The 12,972-nt window shown below is 35.0% G+C and overlaps 1 protein-coding gene across 1 annotated transcript in view; it reads right to left on the reverse strand.

The window, feature by feature from the left end:
• Positions 1–787: 787 nt before the first annotated feature.
• Positions 788–12,972, reverse strand: part of AGMO (alkylglycerol monooxygenase) — a 197,587-nt gene continuing 185,402 nt past the window's right edge. The window contains exon 13 of the mRNA XM_032180613.1: positions 788–1,065. Within this exon, the coding sequence (XP_032036504.1) occupies positions 985–1,065 (81 nt within the window). The 3' untranslated portion in view covers positions 788–984. The remainder of the gene's footprint in view (positions 1,066–12,972) is intronic.

A 12,972-nucleotide genomic window follows, 5' to 3' on the forward strand; every position in this document is an offset into this window, starting at 1 on the left:
GCTACTTGACTTTAAGCACTTCTAAAAGTTTTGGAGCCAAATAGAAGTTGGAACAGTGTGAGGAAAGAAAAACAACCCAGCTCCAGTATTTTTGCCAGTCCTGCTGTTTGGAGACTCCCTTTACCATTTGTATTTAATTTTCCTATCTTAGTAGAAACCATCTTTCCAGCAGCTCCTGAAAGACGTGCATCTCCCCTGAGACCAACTCTGCAGGAAATTACCAGAATTAAGGGCCCAGCCTTGCAAATATTTTGTCACATGAGTAACATTTGTCAATGGGATACTCATGTGCTGGCTTGATCAGTGACTAAAGCTGGCAACTGCAGGTGTAGTCCTTAAATAATTCAGTCTAAACTGAAAGTCTGCATTATACAATGCATACATCAGCCAATTTTTCTGAAGATGTTTCAATTCATACTACTCTGAGTTACTTTATCATGCTGTTTTTATTCATTTTCTTGCCCTGACTATCCTCATGTAGCCGTGTGTTATGAACACTAAATTGGGCATGACACAGATTCTAGTCTACTCCAATCATTATGGAAAAACTGACATTCACATATTTTTATGTTTAGGCTCAACAGAGAGACAGCCAGTCACTTTATATCAGGTTGCTAAAAACATGATTTTAATTATTCCTATTGTGAAAAATACTTTTCATATATGATTTAATACTAATAAAATTACTGTAAAATTTCATTAGTTTCATATGGTTTCTAAGACTTTTTGATCCCTTGAATGCAAAAATATGCTGTGAAAGAAAATTTTATTTAAATTGGGGGGTAAATTAAATATTTTTAAAACCCCAAAATAAATGCACTTCCCAATGAATCTTTCAAATCTTCATATAAAATCACAAACCTTTCTTATCATATGTGAAATGACTGCAATTCAGTAAGAGTCATAGGTGATTAATTCCAAAGAACTTAGAAGGTTATTCCAAAGTGCTGCATCCATAATTAAAGTGATGTTAGTTCCGTTCTTTCAGACATGTTTATCTTTGGAAGAAGTGATCCGCTTCATAACTTGGATTCCCCAGAATGCAATGCAGAGGGAAAACAAGACCTACAATACAGAATTTAAAATGAGAAACATTGCATAACACTTTAAAAATATTTATCTGTAAACACAAATGGATGAAAACACAGAAGTCTCAAGAGGAAAAATTACACAAGTTTTCTAGGCACACTTATAAATTCACTTCAGGAGTATATGCTTTCTTCTTATAGTACCTTTTATTGTGTACATTTTTGTTTTAATTTGTTCTTTCTTAATGGTACTAAAATAAGATAACTTGCAAAGTCTGCATAACTTTTCCTATTTTGTAATTTAGGTCAGAGGTTGGACTCGATGATCTTGAGGTCTCTTCCAACCTTGAAATTCTGTGATTCTGTAATTGGGTGTGGATTTGGAGTACTCAGAGTCACTTATAATAAGACAGGGAATAACATCAGCTGTGGTAGAAAGAGGTAGATGCAAAAATGTTTTGTTTGTTTGTTTGTTTTCAAGTAATGCCTGAAGACTGCTAACACTGCAAGTTGCATAGTAGTATACAAATATCCAAAGTAGTCTTAAATATTGTTATGGTTTTGGCTGGAATAGAGTTAATTTTCTTCATAGCAGCTCACACAATGCTGTGTTTTGGATTTTTGATGAAAACAGTTGTGGTAATACACCAGTGCTTTTAGTTGTTGCAGAGCAGTGCTTACACAGAAACAAGGACTCTCCTTGTGCTGCCTTGCTAGCGAGGAGGCTGGGAGTGCACAAGTTGCTGGGAGAGGACACAACCAGGACAGATGACCCAGGCTGATCAAAGCAACATTCCACACCATACAGCATCATGCTCAGCAATAAAAGCTGTGGTGAAGAAGGAGGAAGGAGTGGGGAACATTCAGCAATAGCATTTGTCTTCCCAAGAAACCATTATGCATGACGAGTCCTGCTTTCCTGGGAGTGACTGAACACCTGCCCGTCAATGGGAAGCAGTGAATGAATTCCTTGGTTTTCTTTGCTTGCATGCATGGCTTTTGTTTTACCTAATAAACTGTCTTTATCCCAACCCATAAGTTCTTGCACTTTTACTTTTCCAATTCCCTCCCCCACCCCACGTGGGGAGAGTGAGCAAACAGTTGCATGGTGCCTAGCTCCTAGGTTAAACCACAACAATAATATATGGCAAATGAAGTGTTCTGGCTGCAGTACTATAGACAGGCACTTATTACCCAACCGACTATTTATGTCAAGATATAAAGTAGATTTGAAATAATTTAAAGACTTAATACTGTTTTTCTTGTCCTTGGCTCCATACATCTTTTTGTTAGTCAATGAATTTTAATAGAAGATCTATTATTTTTATCATAATTGTTAATTTGTTTGCCCAAAATTACTTTGGGATAAGTACAAATATTTGCAGGGCTGAATCTAATTCAGTTAAAAGTTTTGTCTAAAAAAAAAAAGCAAAACAAAAGCAAAAAATCAAGAAATAACAGGATAAAAACCATTTGTGTGCATGTATATATGTGAAATGTTTCATTTTAATGTTTTTCAATGAAACTTCTTAATTTCACATTTGGAATAAAGTTCTCACTCAGAAAATTAAAAAAGTATGATAACCTTGTTTTACTGAAGTAAATGTAAATTAAGCAAAACATTGGTCCCCTCCACTATGCCTTTGTGAGGCCCCACTTGGAGTACTGCATCTAGGTCTGGGGCTGCCAGCACAAGAAGGATGTAGATCCATTAGAGTGGGTCCAGAGAAAGGCCATGAAAATGATCAGAGCGCCTCGTCTATGAAGAATGACAGAGAGCTGCAGACATTCAGCCTGGAGAAGGCTCTGGGGAGATCTCATTGCAGTTTTTCAATACTTAAAAGCGGCTTATAAAAAAGATGGAGAGCAACATTTTTCATGAGCAGATAATGGCAGGACAAGGGGGAACTGTTTTAAACCAAAAGAGGGAAGATTTAGGTTAAATGTTAGGAGGAACTTCTTCATTCAGAGGCACTGGAGCAGGTTGCTCAGAGAAGGTATGGATGCCCCCATCCCTGAAGGTGTTCAAGACCAGGTTGGATGAGGCCCTGGGCAACCTGATCTACTGGGTGGCAGGGGCATTGGAACTACGTGATCTTTGAGGTCCCTTCCAACCCAAGCCTTTCTATGATTCTGTGATTCCATTTGTCCTGGAGGATATTTTTCTCCAGGTGATTTTTTTTTTGTTTGTTGGTTTTGTTTGTTCATTTATTTGTAGGAACAGAATAAATTTAAAATCAAAGGAATTTGGGGATCAAGTTATAACAATTTTTTTTTTCAGGTTTATCTGCAATCAAAAGGTATTGACTAGGACAGCTCCAATTTTAACATTATCATTTAAGAGTCAACATTCAAAAATGCATGGCCCAAAAATCTACTACTGTGCTCACCCACATTCATCAAAGTACATGAGATCTGAACGTCCAAAATAAATAATAAATGACCATAATACCTAAAAGGTACTAATTCTGCATTCATTGATGGCAATGTGATGGGATGAGATCTGATCCCCCTCACAACCTATATGGGACAAGTACAGCCTTCACGTAAACTGTACAGTACATACTTAGTAGCATGAGATGGAAGTAAAACAAAATCATAACTAAACACAATTCCACAAAATAAATTCCCATTCAATCTTGATCGAGACAAATTCCTTTTAACTATTCTAATTGAAGGTTTTAATTCTACTTGACCAAGGGTAGGCCAAGCAGTAAATGCTGTCTTTAAAACTTCTGATGACACTGTCAGTGCTTATTTGCAGTCTCATTTTTAAGAAAGACTCACAAAACTCTCACCAAAAGACTTGTTTATAAGAGTTTCAGACCTTCAGTATGAAAGATTTAACATTTATTTTTCCATATATTACTGCAAGCACCTTGTAAAACTTGAGTAAAACACTGTGTGGTTCAATTTTTCATGTATTGAATGGAGAAACTTTTAAGTAGTGCTTCAGGCACATACTCTCCTTGTTTTGTGAGATGCTTTATTTCTATACTGTGGTGCCCCTGTAGAGAAAAACAATTAAAAATAACTGTCTCTATTTCTGACTTGTCTGTTATGTAACTAGGATCTGTGTGAATTATCACCTAGATAAAATGACTTACATATACTATATTCTGACTGTAGAAAAATTCTTTGTTGTGCTATCTCTAGAAACAGATCTTATCTAATTGTCATAATTAGTACTTCTCTGAACCACTACTGAGTCCTTTCATTCCTCACCTCAGAAAGATCACTCCTATCCCTGGAAGAAGTATTTCATTTTTCAGAAGAAGCACGTTTAAGAATATTTAATGACTGAGGCACAGGGCATTTGTAGGGCATTAATGACTGCTGGGAGATGATGATCACCTGGAAAAGCACAGCTATGGGCCATTAAGCCCCAGGGAATATCCTCAGCTAAAGATGGTTATTGCTATTAAATACTGAAAATGAAACCAATAATAATAATAACAATAATAATAATAATAATAATAATAATTATTATTATTATTATTAATAATAATAATAATAATAATAATAAACATCTTGGGTGAATTTTTGTTTTACAGATAGAGTGAGGCAACTTCTTTAATTAAATTCCTTATTGTGAATTTCTTAAAATATGCAATCAGTGCCTGTAGGGGCATATTTCAAACTGCAGTTCTTATATCCAGAATGAAAAACCACATACTGCACACTGGATCTGCAGAAATAGTTTGGCTTCATGATTCTATAAAAGTATTGATTCACTGCCTATCAATGTCAGGACTGCCAGTACTCTATGGAAAGTAATGTATTCATGAAAATATAATTCTGTAAGGTAGAGGGGGGTGGAGGAGTGGAACATCAGGGAAAAAAATTAAGGGGCCCCATCCTTCCTCACATGACAGCAGTTCTGGCCAGCTCTACTGCTATAATGCTGACCTATAGTGAGCAGAGCCAGCTGTACGGAGCTACCAAGCAAAAACGTGCTGTGGAGGTTGGATTTCTGTTTCTTCTGATTGCTGCTACATAATTTAGAGTTGCGAGGTTTGAACCACTTGAATAAATGTTGCAATCACATGACGTCAGTAATGGAAAGTCAAGCTAACACATGCCAGAATTTTGAGCAGACGGGAGTGTGGGCAGCAGGAAGCAGCAGAAGAGCATTCCACCAGACAACCTTAACTATCTGGGACTTTTTTTTTTTTTAATGCACTTGACAAACCATAGATCCTGAACCCTATATGCAGGTAGTTTGAATTTCCCAGTTCAACATTCCAGCATCCTAACTGCGGTCTTTGTTTTCCCTTTAGAGTTATCTAAATTATTGTCACAGAAATTCTCTTTCCCATACTGTCCAAATCCACTAGTATTTGCCTCTTGAAAAAAGTATTTATATATCAGTTTCCCAGTTTAGTCAGTTTTGAAACTAAAAAGATAGAATTAAATAGTATACATTCTTTTATTTTCACAATAAGGGAAGTTCCCCCACAAATATTATTCCATAACAGCAACACTATTAACTAATTAAAAGTTAGTTTTAACTAACAGTTAAGCTTGAATGCAGAATTTCTCACAAGTGTATATCCAGGAAAGTTAAGCTCATAATGCAAACTTTTTGCCACCTTAATGCAAGCACTTATTGCCTTTACCTCTTCAAGTAACTACAGATTAATGACTGTCCTTTAGGCTGCTGGAAGAGGGCAGTCCTCTTTAAAATATTTACATCACCTCCCTTCATACAGTTGTTCTGTTTCCAGACGGAAATAGAAATAATACTATTCATAAGAATAAAGATACCTACCTTTTAACTACTTTAAAATAATTATCTAAATTCAGGCACCCACTTCCATGTGACTAGTTTTGCTGATGATCACTAATGCTATTTTCTGCCATTTTCTCTTTTGTAATGGCTTTTGCAGATGAGTTGCCTTGACAGTGTTTTTTGTTTGTTTATTTTTATCTTGCAGATTTCATCTAGATAGAAGACTTTAGATATTAGTCAAGAAATACGGACAAGTGTCCAAAGATAGCCTTGCATTTGGGAGGGCAAGAGGCTTTAACCACAAGACCTCAGAGACCCCTTCCAACCTAAATCATTCAATTTGTCTCTGGCACTTCTCTGATTCTGCACAGACATGTTCACTTCAAATTTCACTGCAGAGACAGTTTGCACCTGTCTGCACCTGCTCAACAAGTTGACTGTATTGGGGGTACATGCCATATGAACAGAAATGTTAATGGAATTGAATTATCTGAACACCTCTGTGTTTGGTAAACTATTCCTAGCTCTGGAAAGAGGTCAGGAAAATCATCACATCCACATCATTAGGTTGACTGACAGCATCAAAAAACGTACATGGTACTGGCAAATGTGATAAATGATAAGCCCGCTCAAGCTGATATTGCTAACTGTTTAACTGATACTGAAAATTATACAAGACTAAGGTTCTATTTATCTACAAATACAATCATGGCTTCTTCAAAGGCACTAGAAATAATTTTAATGAAAATTAAGAATTATTTTTAGACTATCTGAGACTGTTTCCGTGCTGAAATACACAAAGGAGATGGAAAATATGTGTCTCAGAAGTGAGGGAAGAGGTTCACTATTTCTAGATGTTGGGGTTTGGGAGCAAATTTTTTTTTTTTTTTTTTTTTTTTTTTTTTTGAGGGAAATATAGATAGAAGGTATCTACAGTAGCTTCACAGCCTTCATGGCATTCATTCAAGATTCCTGCAAAAGTAGCAGGATGTCAGGAAATTCTCCACAAGGGTTCATCATACACATTTAGACTGTTGGTGCAGCACACGTCTCAGATTCAACATGTCCCAGACATAGAACAGGGTGTGTATCAAAAGAATTCCAAGCACACACATGATTAAGCCAAGCATCTCCAACCCCCACAAAAGCATATTGGCAGTGGACTCATGGACAGGTTTCTTGCTAGTATGATTTACCTTTTTAGTTTTATACTTCATTATTAGCAGATGATGAGAAAATAGTAGAGAAGCAATATATACATATATATACATCTCATGTCTATTCCGTTGAATGTTTTAATCATTCTTCTTTTATTAAAATATGGTTTGAGACCCTAAAGCCTGAAATAATAATGCCTGAAAACATAGGCCGTAAAACTCCCATACCTGAAAAGGATTATGTTACATACTCAGGAAAGACAAAGAAAGATACGAAGAAAGGATATTCTTCAGTTGCTTTCACAGCTGAGCACATCCTCACTATGAAATGAAATACACTGCAGAGATGCTTGAGTTAGCAAGGACATTCTAACTGCTAAGTGTCTCTCAGCACAGCACCAGGTTGACAGACTCTCCTGGCACAGCACCTGGCACTGCACCTGAGCTGGTAAATTGTATCCGTCAGCTAAACACATGGGGATTTTCACACAGAGCTACTGCATTCTATTTAGACCTGAGGCAGTTTATGTGCATCCAGCACGATATCTTGAATCCCACCATCACACTGCCTCTCAAAACATTTGTATGTGTATCCCACTGAATTGCTATCTATTCTAGTCCTTCCTTGGGTCAAAGAATAATCCACAGTCTATGCACTAGGATTAAGAAGGCTTTATCTCATTCCTGAAGAGACAAAACCAAAACAAAACCCCAAAACCAGGAAGTTCTGCTGTCAGTCGTGAATAGGAACTTCAAAGTATGTTAATAATCATTAAACCCTCACCTTACATTGAGCTAATGCAAGCCAGAGATGGTATCATCATTGTATTCATTAACATATACATAAACTCTCTGCATGCTCTTCAGTACAAAAATTGCCAAAATGTTTTACTGAAATATCTGAGAATACTTCTCACAATAAGTTACCTAATTCCACCCATAAATTCCTACATCATTCTAAAACATTTAGACTTTTTGAGTTGTTCTCTAAGGAAATCTGTTAAGCAAAATAAATCTTTCTAGATGTTCAACAAACATTTTAAAACAACTTCTGCACCAAGTGTGTTTCACTGCTTTTTAAAATGAATTCTAAGAAAATTTCCATAGTAATTATACATTTTTGATCATCCTTTGAGCTTAAAAATCTCATAAAAGATGCAATAGCATCTTATTATAAAAGAATAGCATTCTTTTATAATTTCTGTTTTGCATTCTTTTATATTGCTTTACTAGGGGAAAAAAAAAAAAAAAAAAAAAAGGATAATCCTAGTTCACAGTGTTATTCCCTGGGTTCCCAACATTGCCACTAACCATTCAATTGTACAATCATGTTGTTATTTCATATTTAACTTTTCAAATGATTAATTCTGGCAAACCACAACTTACTTTCACTGTTTGCTAGTCTTCATCATAAATTAATTCTCATCTCTATCTACTTATTAGTCCTATCTTTATGTCCAGATACATGTCAGAACACCTAGTGGCTTCATAATATTCCTAAAACCAAAACTACCAAAATCACATGAAAAACATATCACCTAAAAACGTCTGAAAACTGCATTTTGTAATTCTATGATTTTGCTTTCTGATTCTACTTGTAGTGGTTAGATTTCTTGTTTTCAAGGTTTTTAAATTAAAAATTGTGTGCTGATATACAAATCTGTGAGCTTCAGTTTCAAAAACATGACAACTAACAGCCCTACTCACGCTAGAAACTTCTACCAGTAACTAAACTTTTGCTAGAGTCCAGACGCTGTGCCATCACTGAGGGAACTCCAGTACATACTCTGAACCCCTCTTGGCTGCTGCCATGTCAGCATCCAGCTCCATATCTTGATCCTGATGAACAAGAGTGATGAGCATCAGCAGAATTGCTCAGTCTCTGCTGTTCTAATACTACCTAGATTTATCACACTAGACTAGGATGAAGGGATCACCGCTAGAAGGAAAATTAGTGAAATAATGCTTTTTATATTTTCAACAATACAGTACCAAAAAAAAAGAGTTCACAGATCAACAGTTTTAGAACTCAATTCAGACTTTCACCTTTTTCTGAGTCTGATTTTTTCAGCATTTTTTTCCAGAAAAAAAAATCAGAAACAACGGGTATAGAAATAATTTTGTTAATTACTGTATTTTAAATGAACAAATTAAGCTTTCATAAAATTAAGACAAATATTAGAAATAACTCGATCTGTAAAGATACTGGTTTAATGTTTTGAAGGCCAATAGGCCAAATGAGATTGAAAGATTTATTAATAGCTGTTCATTGCAGAAGCAAATTATTTGAGATAGTCCCGTCTCAGTTTGGCAAAAGTTGTTGAGTTTATTTTTTAAAAAGATTTAAACAGGAAGTACACCCATTGAGATGAAATATCTCATTTACTTTTATGCCTGTCAGCTGCTGTGGCATAATTAAATACACCCCACAGCATCATTTAGAGCTCAAACACAAGTTGGAGTGTAAAAGAGATATCTGCAAACAACTATTTCCTTTTATAAAAGGTTATCTTAATTATATGTAAGGAGCAGTTCTTCCTCCCTCACTGAAGAAATATGAATCTCATTCTCCTTTAATCAGAAGTTTACTATCTTATATTTAATCAATTTTAAATTGTTCTCTTTAGGCTTAAAGAACTGAATGCTTTTAAATTCAATACTCTATATAAGAAAGACTGGACATGTATATTGCTGTACATGATAAGAGTAAGGGTATTGTTTTTATACAGTCATAAGTTTAAGAAAAGCTAGTTACCATACTGCTTAATCCCTCAGTCAAAAGTGTTTTTTTGTTTGTTTGTTTGTTTTTGTTTCTTTTTTTTTTACTTAAAACATGAGGCAAATTAGTTTGAAAGATCCTATGCAGGATGGACCTGTCCTTTAAGCCTCACTTGAAAATACGTAAAAATTACAGCTACAACAAAAAATGATTGTAGTTTGAACATAGAAGAAAAAATTTGGAATCATAGCATTTCAAAATTTGGATCACCTAGTTGTGCAATATTCACCTAATAAGTACCTACAAAGATAACTAAATCCGTGCAAGCCCTTCATTTTTATGTCAGTTTAATACAACACTATCTTGATCTTGCAGGAAGATTGTGTCTAATCTCTCCATCATTAGCAGGCAATAAAATACTATATGTTTCTATACAGATGGTGCCATTTCAGAGTGTAGATATCATGCGTAAGTGTCTTGGTGTGGTGGTGAACAAGCCCAAGAGCACTCTATCAAACCTTAGAGCTTTGACAAAGGTGGCTACAAAGTGGGAGAGTGGGAGATCTCTGACTATTAGTATACTAAATATGTTCTTGAGAGAAAGATGACTAGGTATAAGCTCTGAAGTAGGAATATCTGCTGTTTAAAAAAGGAACTAAAAAAAAAAAAAAAAAGAAGAAGGAAAAAAAAAAAAAAAAAAAAAAAAAAAGAAAGAAAAAAGCCCAAAGAAATTAGATCACTGACGGGAAAACTTTGCTGCAGATGTTGAAAAGAAGTGATGGGAAAAGCTGGCTACTGTGACTAATGGTAAATATGAAAGAAAGGAGTAAAAATGTGCAGAGAGGGATAAAAAAAATTGAGTGACAAGCAGAAGGGATTTCCAGTACACTGGAAAAAAATAAAAGTATTCAAGGAAGACTGAGAGAGATCAAGGCAAAAAGTCATTTGAGACAAAGACTGTTCTGAAAGCCAATACATTGTAAGGAGAAATTAATCCCTTCACTGAAACAATGGAGAGCATAGAAGGCTGTTCTCAGCCTTCATTTAAAAAAAAAAAAATAATAAATAAAAAGGTCTTCTGAGCAAAGGAAATATATTAATACTAATTGATACCCTAAGGGAAAAATCTTGCCACAGAAGATACATGTCCAAGTTAAAGATAGACAGAACACACCCATTCTGCTGGCCAACCATCTTTTGAGGCCAAAAACAGTAAGATGTGACAGTTTTTAAGTTCCAAGGAAAAGAGAAATGTGCTGAAGTCAGTCCAGCCTTCTGTCCATCACCGTACAAGGAAAACCAGTTCTCCTTCTGAGTGTGTGTCACTTTCTTGCCATACTCACAACACACTCTTTTTGTGTTCTGGCTTGTTGCTTCTATTTTTTGTCTGGAAAATTTCCATTCCCAAATCTCACAAACTTTTTTGATAATGTAAAAGTTGCTGTTCTTGACATTAACCACAGCTATATTCAAATTGCCTAAGTCATTCACTACAGTAATGCAGAGAGGATCTTCCTACTCATTATGTCAAGCCACTGCAGTTATGTTATTTAATTAGCCTATTAATAATAATAATGAGATGATTATTGTGCAGGAAAATCTGTATGACTTTCCAGTAGGAAAACTAGGGGAATACAAGAAATGAAACTTCTATGTAGAAGGTACAGAACTGACTGGAAGAAAAGATCTCCAAGAAAGGAAGAATCAATGAATCAATTATTATATCACAAAATGAAAGAGGTATCAGAATTTAAGTAAAAAAATATGCCCTTATATAACATTTCTAACATAAAAAAAAAAAAGCTATGGAAATATCCTTTTTATTTTTTCTATTTCTTTCTGAAGCAAATGTGTAATTTAATAGAAATGAAAGGTACTATAATTAAGAAGAAGAAACCATATGCACACATATGAATGACAAATAATGGATAGTCAAGAACACATCAGAAAAAAAAATAACAGCTGAGATATGGAGCAGCTCACAAACAAAACATCTCAAACATAAAGTGCTGATACAAAAATATGCCAGTATCAGTGTGGAAGATATTAACAGGAGTGTTTCATGTTACACACAGTAATTGTTCCAGCCTACTCAAAGCTGATGAAGTCTTTAAGGAAAACCTAGATAAACTGGGTGTAGTCCTGAAGTAGAAGACAAAAATGATAAAACATTTAGAACATCTGACCTGTAGGAAAGCCTGAAAAAATTCTACTGTGCATCTTTGAAATAAAATAATACTCAGGAGAAGCAAAATCTTCTGAAATATACAAGAGTAATACAGAAAGAAAAGATAAGCTACTTCTCAAGGTAATATAAACAAACAAACAAAAAAATCTTTTTGAATTAAGGTTTTCATTCCATAATAAATAAAGCCCTACTGCCTGGAAAGCTGGAATAGCATTAGAACCAGCTATGTAAGGAACCTGTGAAAAAGTATATAAATGACAAGATAGGCATGTCTATGGTGTAGCTGTACTTGATCCTTCTTTCAGTGCAGACTCCATGCCACACCAGTATTTCTGTTTATTCACAATGAATATAAAGGAACTCTTCATCTCAAACGAACATTTTCTAAGACCATCTACTTTGCCAACAGCAGTTAAGATGAGACTGCTTAGTGCACAGAGCAACCATTACTTAGTAAACATTTTTTGCAATAACCAACCTTGTGCAAGACTTCACTGATTTAATTTTCAGATGTCATTGTTGCCTTAATAAAGAGATGAAAAGAAAAATCTGCTTTCTGATTTTGGATAGGTTTGAACCTGTTTCATATCAGAGGATCACAGGATTATTGCATTTAGAAATCATCTTGCATTGGCTTTTCAAATATTAGCTGCAAAGACTGGTGGCAGAAGCATGAGTTTGCTCATTCCTATTTTATACACAGCATAGTCTCTGCACTAAAAGTATGGGACTGCATAGTGAAAATCATCTGCTTCTAAGACTCTCAAAGAATCAAGGTATTATAGTGAAATCCTAGGATGCTGTTTCCATTCTTTGAAAATGTAATCCAGACACAATGAGACATCTTACAGCAAGACTCAGTCTTCACAGCTTCTTAGCTGCAAAACAGGGACAATATTTCTATCTCCCTCCAAATAAGTAGTTTCCAGTCTCTGTCTTCCTAAAAACTAAGTCAGTTTCATGAGTGAACTAGAGTAATGCTGAGAGGATAAAGACATATCAAAAAGACATAGATTTGACACTTCATGATTTTTTTTCTGTGACAAGCTTTATATAAATAATTCTGAATCTATAGTAATTTTTTTCTCAACAATTATGTGCTTGAGTAAACACAATGGGTATCTTTAAAAATCAGATAATTGAGTGTA

The sequence above is a fragment of the Aythya fuligula genome, chromosome 2, assembly GCF_009819795.1.
Source record: "Aythya fuligula isolate bAytFul2 chromosome 2, bAytFul2.pri, whole genome shotgun sequence".
In the NCBI taxonomy this organism is placed as follows: Eukaryota; Metazoa; Chordata; class Aves; order Anseriformes; family Anatidae; genus Aythya; species Aythya fuligula.